General features: G+C 41.7%; 3 protein-coding genes across 4 annotated transcripts in view; all 3 read left to right on the forward strand.

The window, feature by feature from the left end:
* Positions 1–232: 232 nt before the first annotated feature.
* Positions 233–1,956, forward strand: LOC126872054 (leucine-rich repeat-containing protein 70-like). The gene is made up of 2 exons (XM_050631556.1): positions 233–358; positions 544–1,956. Exons 1-2 carry the CDS (start codon positions 356–358, stop codon positions 1,825–1,827), a joined length of 1,287 nt encoding a protein of 428 aa, XP_050487513.1. The 5' UTR covers positions 233–355; the 3' UTR covers positions 1,828–1,956.
* Positions 1,957–2,056: 100 nt separating this feature from the next.
* LOC126872050 (toll-like receptor 7) lies at positions 2,057–5,918 on the forward strand. The gene is made up of 3 exons (XM_050631550.1): positions 2,057–4,077; positions 4,190–5,577; positions 5,673–5,918. Exon 2 carries the CDS (start codon positions 4,190–4,192, stop codon positions 5,513–5,515), a length of 1,326 nt encoding a protein of 441 aa, XP_050487507.1. The 5' UTR covers positions 2,057–4,077; the 3' UTR covers positions 5,516–5,577; positions 5,673–5,918.
* Positions 5,919–10,112: 4,194 nt separating this feature from the next.
* LOC126872031 (sodium/calcium exchanger 3) overlaps positions 10,113–14,920 on the forward strand; it is a 121,974-nt gene continuing 117,166 nt past the window's right edge. Inside the window, exon 1 of one of the 2 annotated variants that reach the window (XM_050631499.1) lies at positions 10,113–12,315. In XM_050631499.1, the coding sequence (XP_050487456.1) occupies positions 10,976–12,315 (1,340 nt within the window). In that variant the 5' untranslated portion in view covers positions 10,113–10,975. The remainder of the gene's footprint in view (positions 12,316–14,920) is intronic. The other variant, XR_007691814.1, reaches the window with a different exon arrangement.

Below are 14,920 nucleotides of genomic sequence, written 5' to 3' on the forward strand. Positions count from 1 at the left end.
CATTTAATCGGTTAAAAGATGAGCGACAAATACATATTTTGCGAAAGTTATTCCTAGAATGTATAAAATCAGTCGAATTAGTTGGGGATGTAAGAAATAACGTGTACTTTGTTACAACTTGAAAGCATACCTTGTTCTGGATGTACAGTGATCATATTCATGAAAGATGACAGGAAGATCCCAAACAGGAAACGTTTGAAACGATAACGACGCTTTTTATTGACGATGTATTTATTATTTCCGATTATTTCGAATAAGCTGACGCAACTGTCAATCGATATAAGAGGAGGAGGCAGCTGCAAATTTGCAGTAATTTCTTGTTTGCAGCCAGAAGAAACAGAAGAAAGTTCGCATAATGGTACGCATTCAATCATTCTTTGTCGTTTTACATGTTATTTCTTAAGACAAATAACCATACATCAAAGTTACCTGTTTTCATTTGTCTCTGTTTACATCGACATGTTTCGATATGTAATGCAAAGTATCAGCGCAACATATCCTTGCTTATCGTTATCATAAATGTTTTCTATTTTTTTTTTCCAGAAAACCATTATATTGTTGAGTACGATTATAAGCATTACAAAATCCATACCGAAAATAAGTTGGGAACAGGATGCGGATCGTATGTGGATCACGTATCATAACGCGATAAATAACAAGCAACATCTCGTCGCATGCTCTGAAGAAGAGAGCATTAATTTGCACGGACTGGGGTTAGAAAAGATCCCTAAAGATCTGGTGAAGAGCAAGACGATACAATCAATATCGTTACATGAAAATAGCATCCGAAAAGTATCAAGAGATGCATTCGAGGAAGTTCCTCTTTTGAAGTGTCTAAATCTCGCTCATAATTACATTTCTTTCGATAATCTCGAGATAAAGCACGACAATTTGAAAACATTAATTATAGATTTTCAAGTAGCACCAGAAATGAACGATGTAATACCTGTGAGCAATGCAAAAATAAGGTGTCCTAACATTGATACATTGTCCTGGAGAGGAATAACTCACGAATTTCCTCTTTTGTGGATAGACATGTTTCCAAAGTTAAAACATATTTATTTATCCGACAGTCATTACATACAATATATCAACGAAACTGCCATTTATTTACTGAATTTGAGAAGTCTATACTTAGAACGAAATTCGATTGATAAATTCATTATGAATAATCTTGGAAACATCGAGATATTGTATCTGGATGAGAATCCTCTTGAGGAATTTTGGATAAATCCAATTTACCAAAGATTAAGAATTTTATCGTTATCTAACTGTTCGTTGTTCGATTTGCCAGAGTTAAATATTCGATCCTTAGAATCGTTAGATTTATCTCATAATCAAATACGTGTTGTATCAATAGACGCGTTCCAATACACGGTTTTATTAGAAAATTTGAATTTAGATAACAATGTATTAACAACGATTCCTCCTGTAGATCATTTAAATAATTTGAAAACATTGTCGTTAAATTATAACTTCATTAGGAATATTACGGATATCGTCACATCAAGTTCTTTAAAAACGTTGAATCTACGCGGAAATGAGATAGACAACATCGACGTAATGGAGTTTTGGAATCTGAAAATGTTAGAATATTTAGACATATCTCGTAATAAATTAAAATCATTGCCTCCGAAATGGCACAAAGGCATGAAAAGGCTAAAATATCTAAATTTGCAGTACAATAATTTTATAAGTATCGAATATATGTCTATCTTTCACATGAGTTATTTGAAAGAATTGTATATAAAAAATAATAGTATCACGTATATAGATCTAAATACATTATCAAGTGTGCCAAATAATTGTACTATATACGTGCTTTAAAAATGTTATTATTCTATAATTTAGCAGTATTATAATTGGTACCATACAGTGTAATATAATAACAATTGTAATTATTATATACAGAGTAAAATCACTTGTTTAGTGCAGCAATAAATTCGGAGAACTTAAGCCTGATAAGTTTATTTCTCTCTTCTTATCATACGTTTGCGCAAACATTACACGTTAGAGGGTTATGTAAAATTATCGTATGTATATAATATTCTTATCCCGGAAGATAATTTTCCTGGTTCAATATTTCGTCGTAATATTTATAAGATCCGTTGCTAAGAACTCTGTCGATCGAATGATCGGTGAAAATGACGATAAGCTTTCAACAAGCGATAATGAATGCAATAAATAACGTTTGAAAACATTTTGATAGCGTTTAAGAACGATTTTGATCGAAGTATAAGAGATTTCTGTTTTTTTTTTTTTTTTTTTTGAAAAACAGATTATTAAAGTTAAACGAGGATACGTTCAATGAAAAGCTCTACGACTTGCGACCAGTTTGCTTATTACAGGTTGAAGTTTTGTCTGTTTTTTTCTCTTACCATGCTATTTTACGATTTGTTTATAAAGAAACATTCGATAAATTGGTTTAGCGTGTTGAAGATAATAGGCGAAACTGTTCCCTATCTTCAAATGCGCTAACATTTCACTCACGAACGCAATATACACGTTTCTTCAAATTCGCCATTTCTCCAAGCTGTGTTCGGATTTTCGTTGATTATCTAACTTGCAATTTAGCTGAACATCATTACGAAAGAGCGCTTGGATTTCGATTATCGCATCATCCTCTTAACTCATTCGCTAGAAATATATTCACATCAGTATTTCGTTTCACTGCTCACTGAAAAGCAGTTGGAGTTATCATTAGATTACGGTCGTTACAGTATTGCATTATAAAATCTGCAACGATGCATTCCAAAACGACACAACGTCGTTACTCAGATGTCTCATGGCATTAGATATCTTCGTAACCCGAGCAAGGAAGCAGTGTTTGCGAGACGACGCATGCACGATCGCAGCAACGTGTTCGAAAAAGTAACGAACGAACAGCACTCATCGCCCTGCTACTTTCTAATCGACTTCCGAAAAGTAGGAGTTTATCTTTTCCATCTCGTCAGTAGAAAATTTTCCATTTCCTTATCTTTCCTTTCTCTCTCAAACAGAACGATCCGAGTCGGTTCGAAATTCTTGGCCATACTGTTTCATGGAAGATCAAGTCGAAGATCAGAGGATAAGACGTGAGAAACTCAAATCCTCCTTTTCTTTTTTTTTTTACATTTCCATTTACATTCTACGAATAGACCGCTGAAGTTCACGTAGAAGTGACATCTGGCAAATACTTAGTAAATACGCAAAATGTATCAGAAGTAGATACTGTACGGGAGAAATTATCTAATCAGATACAAAAATAGACAATTTTATACAATTTCGTTAGTATATCTTACAGTAGCTTTTATCTTAGATATCACTGCGAATAGACCGCTGAAGTTCACGTAGAAGTGACATATAGCAAATACACAGTAAATACGCAAAATGTATCAGAAGTAGATACTGTACGGGAGAAATTATCTAATCAGATACAAAAATAGACAATTTTATACAATTTCGTTAGTATATCTTACAGTAGCTTTTATCTTAGATATCACTGCAATAAAATCGGTACTATCTTCTAAACTCGCGTAATCGCCTATCGTACACCAGTGACACACACTTACACGTATGTATTTCGATCGCCAACATTACAGCAATAGTTAATAATAATTACTCATAACAACAAATTAGTCACATCCTAGTCGTTATAGTCTATAATAAAGCTATTGAACAAGCTACGATAAACAAGTGATCTAATTTCCGGACAAATACTGTATACGTAATAAATATGCAGGATAGAAAATACGTTTCTAAAACATACTTCTGTCCCATTTATTTAATCCGTTCTTATAAAAATTTGTCTAAACTTCCGCGTTCTACGTAACGAATAATAAAGGTAGAAGAGGAAGCACCACGTGGCGATCTGCGCGTAGAACAGGGTCCTCCGGAAGCTCGGTTACAGTCCTGCAGTCCCTACAGTGTTGAATTGCATGATCATCGCTTCTTTATAAAGCAGCGAATTAAAATGTTGAGAACAGAAGGTGCTAAGTTGGTGATACGCGTTGAAGTAGAGAACAGAGCTTTGTTCGTTGCAGCAGTCGGTTGTTTAGAAGATCGTTTCTTTTTTCCTCGGCTGTCGCTTCTTAAAAGGTAAGCTCATCTTCCGAATAACAGAAAAAAAGTAGAAAATCGATCGCCAACCTTCTCTTTTAATTGACTTTTGAAAGCCGGTGAATCCTCTACCTCGTACTAACGTTTGCAGATGTTGTTCGTGCAGTGGAGGATCTTACTTCCGGTCTTCTTCAGCTCGCAAGTAGTACTTGCAATATTTGCGGGTACAAAGGAACATATGACGGCCTACAAACTTTGCACGAAAGTCTGCATTCCGGGAACCATTTTGAACTTTAACAATACAGGCCTGACAAGAATCGGAGACGTTTTCGCTAATACCTCGGACATAAGGGAGTTGTATCTCGACGACAACAAGATCGCGTACATTTCTGATAAAGCGTTCGACCTGATGGAAGGGCTGGAAGTTTTGAGTATCTCCGGCAACATAATATTTCTGGAAGAATTGTCGTGGCTCCGCTACCACGCAACATTGCGGAGTCTGATTATAAACAATAACAAGTGGAGATCCAAGTACGGCGATAAAGACGACATCAGCATCCCAAACACATTTGGATATTTTCCGGCTCTGGAAGTCTTGTCGTTAAGAGGTGACAATATTTCTCAATTCGACGTTCCCCTTGACAAATTCACGCCTAGACTAAAGAAATTGGACTTGTCGGAAAATTACATCCAGTCGTTCAAATTCCTCGACAATCTACCGGAAACCATGGAGATGCTCCTGTTGGAAAAGAACGGATGCCCGTGCCAGGTTCGAAAGCTTCCGGCTAACATCAGAGTTCTGTTTCTGAACGAAAACGGAATAACAGAATTGTGCGGTGCACGTTGCACGCACTCGCACTCGCTGTCGTTAAAAGAACTCAAGTGGTTGAATATTCTGAACGTGTCCAGCAACAGTATCAACAGCATAGAGAGCGACGCATTCAAGGATACAATACACGTGCAAATGATAGATCTATCCCATAATTACATAGGATCGGTGGCGGAACACGTTTTCCGGGGACTGTCTAGCCTGAAGGAACTTCGCATGAGTCACAATCTGCTGCAGATTGTGCCGAATATGGGCTCGTTGAATAGCTTAAGATACTTGGATTTAGCCAACAATTACATCGAGGAAGTGACGAATTTGAACTATTTGAAGTCGATCGAGACGCTAGAATGGTTGGATTTATCGAATAACCGCATCAAAGTACTTCCCACGATGCTAATTTACCATACAAAATCCTTTGAATGGAATCTTTTGCTGAAAAATAACAGTATCGTGAACATCGATGATCTGTTTACGGATAAGTGTTTGGAAATACAGCTTATATTGCATCTTCAGAACAATCCGTTCTCGTTCTTCAAATTCAACACGTTAATGGTACACACGAAAGAACCTGTGCTGCCTAGCGTAGAGAGCAACACGATATTGACCGAGAGTTTAGAAGAATTCGCAATAGATTCTGAGGAAAACTAACGATCTCGATGCCGATATATCTTCTCATCTACGTTTCGTATACTGTACCAGATGATCTCGAGGTAAGTCACGCATCGATCACACGCTCCCTTTTCGTTGTATTATTTCGTTTAAACGTCTATGTGCGTCTCTGAAACGTTGCTCCTTTGGTTTTTAGGATTTCACGCGCGAGTTTCTACGTGGTTTTCAACGGGGCGACTATTCTTCACACGACTGAAATTCGAGAATCCAGCAACAAGAAGAAACGTAGAAGAAGAAGGTTCGTCGACATTTTTACATTTTTCATTTTTATTACCATTGCCGTTATGTTTCAAACATTAACGTTATTGTTGTTCCATTGCAAATACAACGTCTTTGTATTTTGTAAACGATTCATATAAAATAAATATTCGCAGTACGTCAATCACGTTTACGTATGTATCTTACTTGTTTCGAGTTGCCAAAATTTGTATACATACATATAGAAATCGAGAAATGTATGGAAATATCATAGAAGCAAAGGTTTCGGTAAAGGTAAGGTTTCCCGGTATCGTAGAATTTTCAAACGTTTCTTCGAATTGCAATGATACGTGTTTTTCGCAGTTTTATCGAAAAAAAAAGATGATAACGTTAAAACAAAATTCGATTGTAAGATTCAAACAACGAACGTGGCATGTTGCGTTGAAAGTTGAAGCTTGCGATTAGAAGGAAAAGGATGATTTCGAAGATAAACATTCTTTTACGCAGAGACCAAATCGGAGACATAGTTTGCATTCTATATCACGCACATTTTCAATCATTTCATATAACCTTTTATTCCTACTAAAATCGAGAAATAGTAGATGTTAGGTATCATTCTGCACTTAATCAATATTGTTATGTATTATGTCTATTCCGTACCTCGTCCGTGTCTCTCTATTTACTCAATCGTCTAATAGTCGTTTATTATATTTTTGGTTAATGGTTTAGTTTCGATCTCTTTCACTAGAACTTATCGATTCGGTGAAGATGCGTTAAACTGTTTTCGTTGTATCCTACTAGATGGCGACGATAGTCACGGACTATCGTATAGTTACTACAGTTAAGTATAAAAATACAGTACAACGCTGGAATACAAATCCTCAATTTTCTCTTGTGTTGTATGTTTCTGCTAGATATCACGTAGATATTTCACATTGAAACGATCGAGCTACTTAACGAGAATATGATCCTCAACCTGAGGTTCTTACGAGAACGAGCAAGGTCGTCGGTAGCGTATGCAACGATTGCGATTAAGAATATCCATGATAAGCTGCTATAATATCAACTTTGTTAGAATGATCCAGAGATTGCGATTCTTTTTGTCTTCTGAGAGGTATTTAAGCGACCGTCCTTGAGTTAGAGTAGCCTGTTACTCTTGGATTCGATCGAAGGATTCTTCTAACGAGCTTGTCATCAAATTCCTATCGAACTTTAAGATCGTTCGAGCGGTTCGTTTTGCTGAAATTGATCCTTTCTCAACCGATAACGATAACCGATAGGATGGTCTTGACGATGTTCGAGAATCTCGATCGGTACAACAAGAGATTCGAGGACCTGTTCCACGAACGTACAACAACTTTGTTTAGTTTCATTCGCAAGGAAACGACTGCCGAGCGAATATTTCATCGCAAGTTACTCGAAATTCCTGGACCAAATCACTCGATCTTGTACAACGACTTTTATTATCAAAGGTAGTTTTACTCTCGTCAAATTGCCAATGTAGCTTCGCCTTCGTTGTTCGTCTTTTCACGCTCAAAATATTCTCTCAAGGATATTCCTGTGTCCGGGCTTGTTCTATCAACGTACACTGATTTTCTTTCGTTTTAATCCATTAAAGGCTAATATCGCGTTGACCCACCATATTTGCAATTTCTTCGATCAGTTCGCGTTAACGAATTCTGTTTTCTTTATTTGTAGATATATGAAATTTGCTATCGTCTTAAAACCTCGTAAAAAGCTTTCTTCTTTTTATATATCCTTTATAAATCTCTCGAATAGTTCAGTACAATTAATTACATTTTTGAAAAATTGAATTTTATTGTAGACGTGTCGATTTCGATACATTCACCGACGATCGCTAAAATCGACCACTGTACTGCGTGTGTACGCGTGTTATTGACCGTGCGTGAGTAAATCTGTCGGGTGGTTTCTTTCGAGTCTTCTGGGCAGCTCTCTGAATAGCAGCTTGCAATTAATAGGTTTTAATAGATTTTCTATTCCGTACGAAGCATTGACATGGTTTCTAAATCATTGGAAAATAGGAGCATGAACAAATACTTCTTCTAGTCATTGTGTACGATGTACTCAGTCGTGTATCATCATCGTATTAATGAAATTTCAAAATGTTCCAAATGTATAAAACAGGCAATATATACAGGGTGGTTGGTAATTGGTAGTACAAGCGGAAAGGGGGTGATTCTACGCGAAAAAAGAAGTCGAAAATATGGAATAAAATTTTTTTTTTTTAATTTTTCCATCGAGACAACGATCTACAGTGAAGTCCGTGACAAAGTGCACGCGTACCGAGCGAAAATTCAAAGTCGATTTTCTCGAAAACAAAGCCTCAAACGAAAAATTTTTATTCTATATTTTCGACTTCTTTTTTCGCGTACAATCACCCCCTTTCCGCTTGTACCACCAGTTACCAACCACCCTGTATATATGAAATTTATATAGTACATGGTAAATGTCCAAATATCTTCGTGAGCCAATGTATAACATTATGATAAATCATCGATCGCTTCTTAATGGGATAATAAAGTCTTGGCAAATCGCGCTATTCTGAAATTCTGACGCCTCCACCTTCGTCTTGTGTAAATTCGAACGATCGTAAGAAGCGACGAAGAATGTTCCCCTCGTGGACGCAGCAAGATCTCAATTGTATCGATACAGGTTCATCGTTGTTCGGGGAAGCTCGAAGGGAGGAAGGAAGAAAGAATCGGGCGATATAAGCGTCTGTGATGTTTCGTCGTTGTATTTATCACGCGTTCCCCCTGCCATCCGTAGATCTTCAGCATCGTTGCCGAGTGCCTTTTATCAGTTGTAGCGAGATACATTAGGACGAGTGCGGAGCGTGTCGAGGTTTCACGAGCTGAAAGAAGGGCCAGCAAAAACGAAAGGAATGTTTTCCCACTTAAGAATCGTTCGTTCGATGGACCGTTAAAAGGAGGCGATTCTTTTTCCTCGTACACTGTCGAATAGCAAAGGAAAACGAAACGAGAAGCTGGACGAAGTTTGTCTTTAAAAACATCGCTGGATAGCTGCGAATTTCCATCGACGACGAATATCCAATCTAGAAGCGTGAAATCACATGAAACCACTGCTATCAAATATTCAGTTACCTGGTGCAATTCCGTCAAAAGATCGATATTCTTCTTATACTTTGAAAGTTACAATAGAAAAATACTTTTCCACCGTTGGATATTCCTCCGCTTCTTGTTACAACTGAAATCAATCGTTCTGCTAGATTTAAATTGAGACCAGCGGGTATACCTGCGAAGTTTCCATGTTGTATCGCTCGAAGATAAACAAACGAATGCGTAAACAGTTGCTGTCTGATAACAACGATCCTACGGTCGCTGCAGCGCGGAGAGAGAAAAGCTGTGCTTACGGAACTCGGACGATCTCGTCGAGGAAACCTTGACACTGGCTCGTCTATCTCATCCATAGGCGTCCGTAGGTATTGGAATTTCTAGATCCGCGTTCCTTGCCGCTACGAGGGTCACGTAAGATCGAGCGGACGAGTGGAATTCGATTCATCGATCGGTTTCGAAGAACGATGTCGCGAGAGATCAATGGATCACGGACGGGAGAAACTATCTGGAAAGCATCGTCTTTTGGCTTTTCTTTTACCTCGCGCATTTTAGGTTGCAAAGCGCAACGCGGACTATTCAAACGAACGACAAAGGAGCCGTCGATGATAAAGCCGCGTGTTTGATTCAGGCGTTTCGGACTCGAGGAGCAACGGGGGAAGAAAATACGCGACGAGAGGAAAGAGAAAGACAAAGAAAGAAAGAGATTGGTATCGCGTGGAAGAAGGAAGTGTTACGCGATGCAAGAGCGCGTTCCATCCAGTTAGATCTGGCCTAGGTTGACCAAGCCACCTAGAGAAGCGAGATGCCGGGGTGGGAGGCGTCCCTACTGATCAGGGGTGTCAGTTGGGGTGGAGGAAGAGGGTGGTCGAATAGGTGGAAACGCATGCGCTCCCTTTAGCCGGTATGCTGGCAGGGATGCTTCGCCACGAGCGAGACAAAGAAGCGTCTGCGACAAGGAGAACGACTGCCAGTGACGGAGAAAGACAGCTACAGAGCGCGTGCGAGGGAAAGAGATATCGCGAATGGGGAAAGAAGAGAAGGATAAAGAGGGAAGACAAGGATCTAAAAAGTAAAAGGGAGATCGCGACCGTGGAAGCGCGACGCGAGACCGATAAAGATAAGCGGAGTGCGTCGTGTTTGCGTTGGAGAAAGAAAAATCGAGTGAAAGGGGTGAAAAAAGAGAGAAAGAGAAAGAGAGAGAGAGAGAGGGAGAGAGGGCTAGAGTGACACGCAGCGATGGCTAGAACAGGAGGGAGGAAGCGAGGTCCGCCACGTCTAGGCAGCTCGAGAGACTCTACTCCCACCCAGCTCTCCTCTTCCTTGCTCGCTTTCTCTCTCTCCTCTTTCAGTGTTCGTTCGAACACGGCCCGGTACGGTTCTATCGCCCCGTGCTCGAAGGATCCTCTTCGTGATGGGAGCTCGCTGCCGCGGTGGTATCGGCAGGTTCCCTCGGTAGCCGATTCTCCGACCCACCGATGTCGCACGGCTCGTCAGGGTGACACGCGCGGTTCCTAGACAGGCAGTTCTCGTTTGCGGTCGGATAATCGGCACGTATACGCGCGTACACTCACACACGCTGTGTACACACACACACAACACATACACACATGTACATGTACATATATACACGGAAAATCGGAAGATAAACGTCCGTGGTTTCTGTCACGGGGAACGTGGTTCGAGAGGAGTAAGAAACACGAAACCGGAGAAAGAGGGTGAAGTGCGTGTGGAGGAGAGTGCGAGATCCAAAGAGGGAGGTACCTAAGTGCACGCAAAAGCGGAAAGGGAGCCGCGAACAAGAGAACCTCCGAAAATATCGTTTCGATGAGGAAACGGTGGTGAGAACTCCGCTAGCGAGAAGACGCGGGTTTGCACGAGTGTCGACAGTTGGCTTCCACTCGAAATCGCAAGGATAGACAGAGGGGCCATTCACCGTTACTATACGCCACGAGGGCGATCGGAGTCAAAGTCGTTTGTCATTGTCGATAGCTGTTCACCCTCTGGGAACGAAGCTCGAGGCAGCTGTAGCCGTTTGTGTCACGGCGGTCAGAGGTCGGCGATTCGATCTCGAATCAAATCGGGGTTGGTCGAGGCGCTTCCGTCGTACGGGAGGGAAGGAAAAGCATAAGAGAAAGTCGGAAGAAAGATGTCGGGAAATTATTCGGTCCGGTGCGAGCCCGGTCTAGTGGTGCCGTTATGGGGACCACTGGAGAACCTCTACCTCTCCGATGTGATTTTCCGCGGATTTGTCTACTTTCTTCTGCTGTTGTACCTGTTCATCGGCGTGTCGATAATCAGCGATCGTTTCATGGCGGCGATCGAGGTAATCACATCGAAGGAGAAGGAACTGGTGGTTCGCCGCCAGGGTAAGGAGCCGCAGATCGTGGTGGTGCGGGTGTGGAACGAGACCGTGGCGAATTTGACGTTGATGGCGCTGGGTAGCAGCGCGCCGGAGATCCTCTTGTCGATCATCGAGATCTGGGCGAAAAACTTCCAGGCTGGAGAATTAGGGCCGGGCACGATCGTCGGCTCGGCTGCCTACAATCTCTTCGTCATTATCTCTCTGTGCGTGTTCGTGATACCAAACGGCGAGACCAGGAAGATCAAGCACCTGAGAGTGTTCTTCGTGACCGCCACGTGGAGCATCTTTGCTTACGTTTGGCTGTACGTGATCCTGGCGGTTTCCAGTCCCGGCGTGCTCGAGGTTTGGGAAGGTATCCTCACCTTTTCATTCTTCCCAGCCACGGTTCTCACGGCCTACGTGGCCGATCGACGTCTGCTCATCTACAAGTATCTGCACAAAGGCTACCGGATGAACAAGAGAGGAGTGATCGTGCAGGCCGAGGCCGGTGATTCGGACGGTGGGGTGGAGCTCGAGATTAAACCTCAGCAGGACAACTTCCACAACATGACGGACGCCGACACGCCCGAAGCAAAGGAGTTCGAGCAGACCAGAAGGGATTACATCAACACTCTGAGAGAACTAAGAAGGAAACATCCCACTTTGCCGCTGGAACAACTGGAGGTGATGGCTCACGAAGAGGTGCTCGGAAAGGGGCCGAAGAGCAGAGCGTTCTACAGGGTACAGGCGACCAGGAAGATGGTCGGCGCAGGAAATCTGAGCAAGAAGATCAGCGAAAGGGCGCAGAGCGATCTGAGCGAGGTCAAGGCCGAGCTGCAAAGGCAAGAGGCGGAGAGCATCGACATCGAGAACGTGAACGCCATGAGAATCTTCTTCGAACCTGGCCACTACACCGTGATGGAAAACGTCGGTACCTTCGAGGTAGGAGTGACCAGAGTTGGCGGTGACCTAACCAAACCGTGCACCGTCGATTACTGCACCGAAGATGGCTCGGCCGAGGCTGGTTCCGATTACATCAGCGCCAAGGGCACTCTAACCTTCGATCCGGGCGAGACCAGGAAAACCATCAAGCTCTCCGTCATCGACGACGAGCTGTTCGAAGAGGACGAGCATTTCTACATCAGGTACAGTTGTCTTCTTCTTTTTTCCCGCCCATTTCTCGACTCGAACACTGTATCCACCGAGACCATTGTTTCGACGAGTGTGCGCCAACTGCCACTCGCTTTAACGTCAATCCGTTTTTGTTTTCGTTGAAATTTAGCAAGGATTTCCTTCGTTCGTACTCCGACCAGAACTTTGCGATTCCAGGCATCTGTTTGGCAAATGCTAACATCGCCCCGGTAATAACGGGCGAAGTTTCGCCAACTTAGCAGACACGGGCCTTTACTCGCTTCCGCGGACGTTCTCGACGATAAGCAATGTAAACTGTCAGAAATTTTAACGAGTTTAGATATCCTATCGATCCTTGTTCCGATGAATATTCTTCGAAAAACACACGACTTTCTCTTCGGGTCGTTCCTTCGTCGTTCACCGCTGCGAATCTTCAACGACTATCGCGTGTAAAAGTTTCTCCCACGAGTTTTCTTTAAAGTACAATATTAATAACAAGCGGAGTTAAAAAATCCAAGACGATAATATTCGAAGGATATTCGCACGTGCTGAAGTTTCACCTATGAAAGATTCCACAGCCTGTGACACTTATTCAGTGGATAAGATCGAAACAAACACGGCATCAAGTAGCAACCGCGACGAAGCAGTTTCGTGTTCGCGGTGCCGAAGAATTTCATCTGTCTCGTCCGCGATTCGTGGAACAACGCGAGAGGAAAAGCGAGAGGGGAAAAGCTTCCATGCCGGAAATGTCGGTCGAACGAGCGGCAAAGATATTCAGAGGAGAAGATCAAGGACGCGTAGAGATCGGACTGCGGAACTACACGTACCTCTAGTTTTATTGCCACGGTCAATGACGACGCGGAAACTCGAACGAGTGTCCCTGTGGCGCACGCTAGCTGTCTATTAAAGCTAGAGACGAATCAGTGGCTCGAAATCGCATTAAGCTTTCGAGAGATAATCGGTCGGATGAAAGGTGGCAGGGCGGCAAGTCGTTGGTGTGCGAAAGGTTTGCAACCGATTGACCGACAATGTGTCAGTCCTCTCGGATCCGCTTGAACTTGCACAGCATTACAACTGTAATGAGATATAGGACATGGCGTGGAAAATCATCAACGGTGATTCGTAGAATTACGATCACGGTTGTAATTTAACTTCGTTTACGACGCGGTCACCGTGTGATTCTTTCATTTTGACTGAATTGGCTGACTGTGTCTGATCGTTGGCTGATCGTAATTCTTTATTTTTTGCTATAAAATAATTCGACAAGGTTCGCGTGAAAGTATCTGCATATAAATTTATTTTATTCAATAACAAAACTAGAAAATAATTCAATTTGCTTCTCTTTATGTTCGTCAGAAAGATACCTGTCTCTCGAACAGTAAGATACGAATACATCCCTTCGATTTCAAAATCCTAATATTCCTTTGATACGGTTAATATAAAGTATTTATGGCCTCTGTCAATTAGAGGCGATCACAAGAAATTACGAATCGCTGTAGAAAGTATAATCGTAATTGGGAACAAACGTGTTCGAATCACTCGTGATAAGCATAAGTAGCAGTTTACGTCATCTCTGGTAAAGTAGGATTGTTCGTGCCACCTACATCGGTTCACGAAAGTATTTGAACACTTGCAGGAACTTCTTACGAACGTGTCATGTGCGTTGTATGAAATATTTTGAAATTTCGAGAGTACTTCGATGAAACACCTAATGCCATATTGGTTAAATTTGAAACGAATTTGAAAACGTATACGAAACGGAGTGATATTTGTTGGAAGCTGGAAAACTTTATGATTTCCGATGAATTAGATCTGTTCTCCTATAGACAAATTTCCATAAAATCCGCAGTTTACTTATCACGTTTGTTCGTATTAATACGTTGACTATCACGTGAATTTTATTTACCTCCATAGATCCAGCTATTCCAGACCATAATGTTTAATCATTGCAAAATACTATACCGCACTTTATCCGACAATGCTTTATCATCAATTCAAGTGATCCGCATCGTTGAAAATTATTTACTCCATAAAATGAATTTCATTATTTTAATCGTAACAAAAGATTTAATAGCATCGATCACCGGCAACCATCGTGGCGATTAAACGCGTTAACGTCAAAAAGCAAAACACGGAGGAAATTTCAAGGGTAGGAATGATAGTCGATCAGGGCGGGGCAAGGACGAACGCCATGTCGTAAGAAGGTGAAACTTTTGGTTGGTCGACCAACGTACAACGATGAATTGCCTGCAACCGCTGAATGTGCTCATCCGGGAAGCGGAGAAACGAGGAATCAAAGGAACAATGGGACAGCGCGTTTTTGTCAAACATGTCGGACCTTGAAAAATCGTTCGGCTACGCGACGTGGAAAAACGAACGAGAGAAATATTACAAAATGTTTCATTGTTTCCGTGAAATGTATACATCGAACTCTGGAAAACGTTTTCCTTTTTCGCCGCTGTTACACCGTGATGAAACTGGGCCGAGGTCGAGCTACAATATCCAGCCAGGATGGAGATAAATAAAAGGAACTTGGATGTACATTGTTGCAAGGATCATCGGGGAGTAACGAGCGACGAGATTGCTCAGTTGTTCCTTTTGTTTCTATGACTCGGGGAT

Source organism: Bombus huntii, chromosome 12, assembly GCF_024542735.1.
Source record: "Bombus huntii isolate Logan2020A chromosome 12, iyBomHunt1.1, whole genome shotgun sequence".
In the NCBI taxonomy this organism is placed as follows: domain Eukaryota; kingdom Metazoa; phylum Arthropoda; class Insecta; order Hymenoptera; family Apidae; genus Bombus; species Bombus huntii.

Bases quoted from the DNA above. Each gene is read 5' to 3' on its own strand.
- LOC126872050 (XM_050631550.1), top strand. From the start codon at position 4,190: ATGTTGTTCGTGCAGTGGAGGATCTTACTTCCGGTCTTCTTCAGCTCG.